This window comes from Sphaeroforma arctica (genome assembly GCF_001186125.1).
Source record: "Sphaeroforma arctica JP610 unplaced genomic scaffold supercont1.2942, whole genome shotgun sequence".
Classification (NCBI taxonomy): Eukaryota; class Ichthyosporea; order Ichthyophonida; genus Sphaeroforma; species Sphaeroforma arctica.
The window spans coordinates 1-719 of NW_014037616.1; the positions used below are offsets into that span (position 1 = coordinate 1).

General features: G+C 47.3%; 1 protein-coding gene across 1 annotated transcript; it reads left to right on the top strand.

The window, feature by feature from the left end:
- Positions 1 to 303: 303 nt before the first annotated feature.
- On the top strand, positions 304 to 512 carry SARC_13147 (hypothetical protein; the record flags this gene model as incomplete). Its single annotated transcript, XM_014292729.1, has 1 exon — positions 304 to 512. A coding segment is annotated over one exon (209 nt), but the record flags the coding sequence as incomplete, so codon positions are not given.
- Between the last annotated feature and the right edge of the window lie 207 nt (positions 513 to 719).

A 719-nucleotide genomic window follows, 5' to 3' on the forward strand; every position in this document is an offset into this window, starting at 1 on the left:
TTTGCCTTTGTGACTCATCCTATCCTTCTCGCTAGTCCTTCGCACCCGTCTTTCCCTTTGACTCACAGCCAACAACCCTTCTTACTTAACACTCACCCCTCGCTCTCTCTTATTCATCAACCCTTCCTACTTAACACTCACTCTTCTCTCTCTCTCATTCATCAACCCTTCTTACTTAACACTCACTCTTTTCTCTCTCGTATTCATCAACCCTTCTTACTTAACACTCACCCCCCTCTCTCTCATATTCATCAATCCTTTTTCCTTATCACTCACTCCTCTCTCTCTCCTGTTCTGCTGCAGCTATTGTTCTGTTAGACGAGGCCACCTCCGCTCTCGACACAGAGACAGAGCGCAACATTCAGAAGTCTCTCAACGCCATCTGCCGTGACCGCACGTCTGTAGTAGTGGCCCATCGACTGAGTACTATTACCAAGGCTGACCAGATACTTGTGCTTAGCGATGGGCAGATCACAGAGAGAGGCACACACGCCGAGCTGCTGCAACGGCAGGTGGGTTGGAAGGGCGAGTGTACCGGCTGTCTGGTGCATGCATTTGGGTTATACTCGGATATGTTGTCACGCTCGATTATTCATGTTTGTTCAACATGTGTATATTGTGATGTACTTTGACGTGTTGTCACTCTCGAATATTGACCTCGTTTCCTGAACATCTGTGTATTGTCATGTACTCTTGACCTACTCTCAATTTTTGACCAC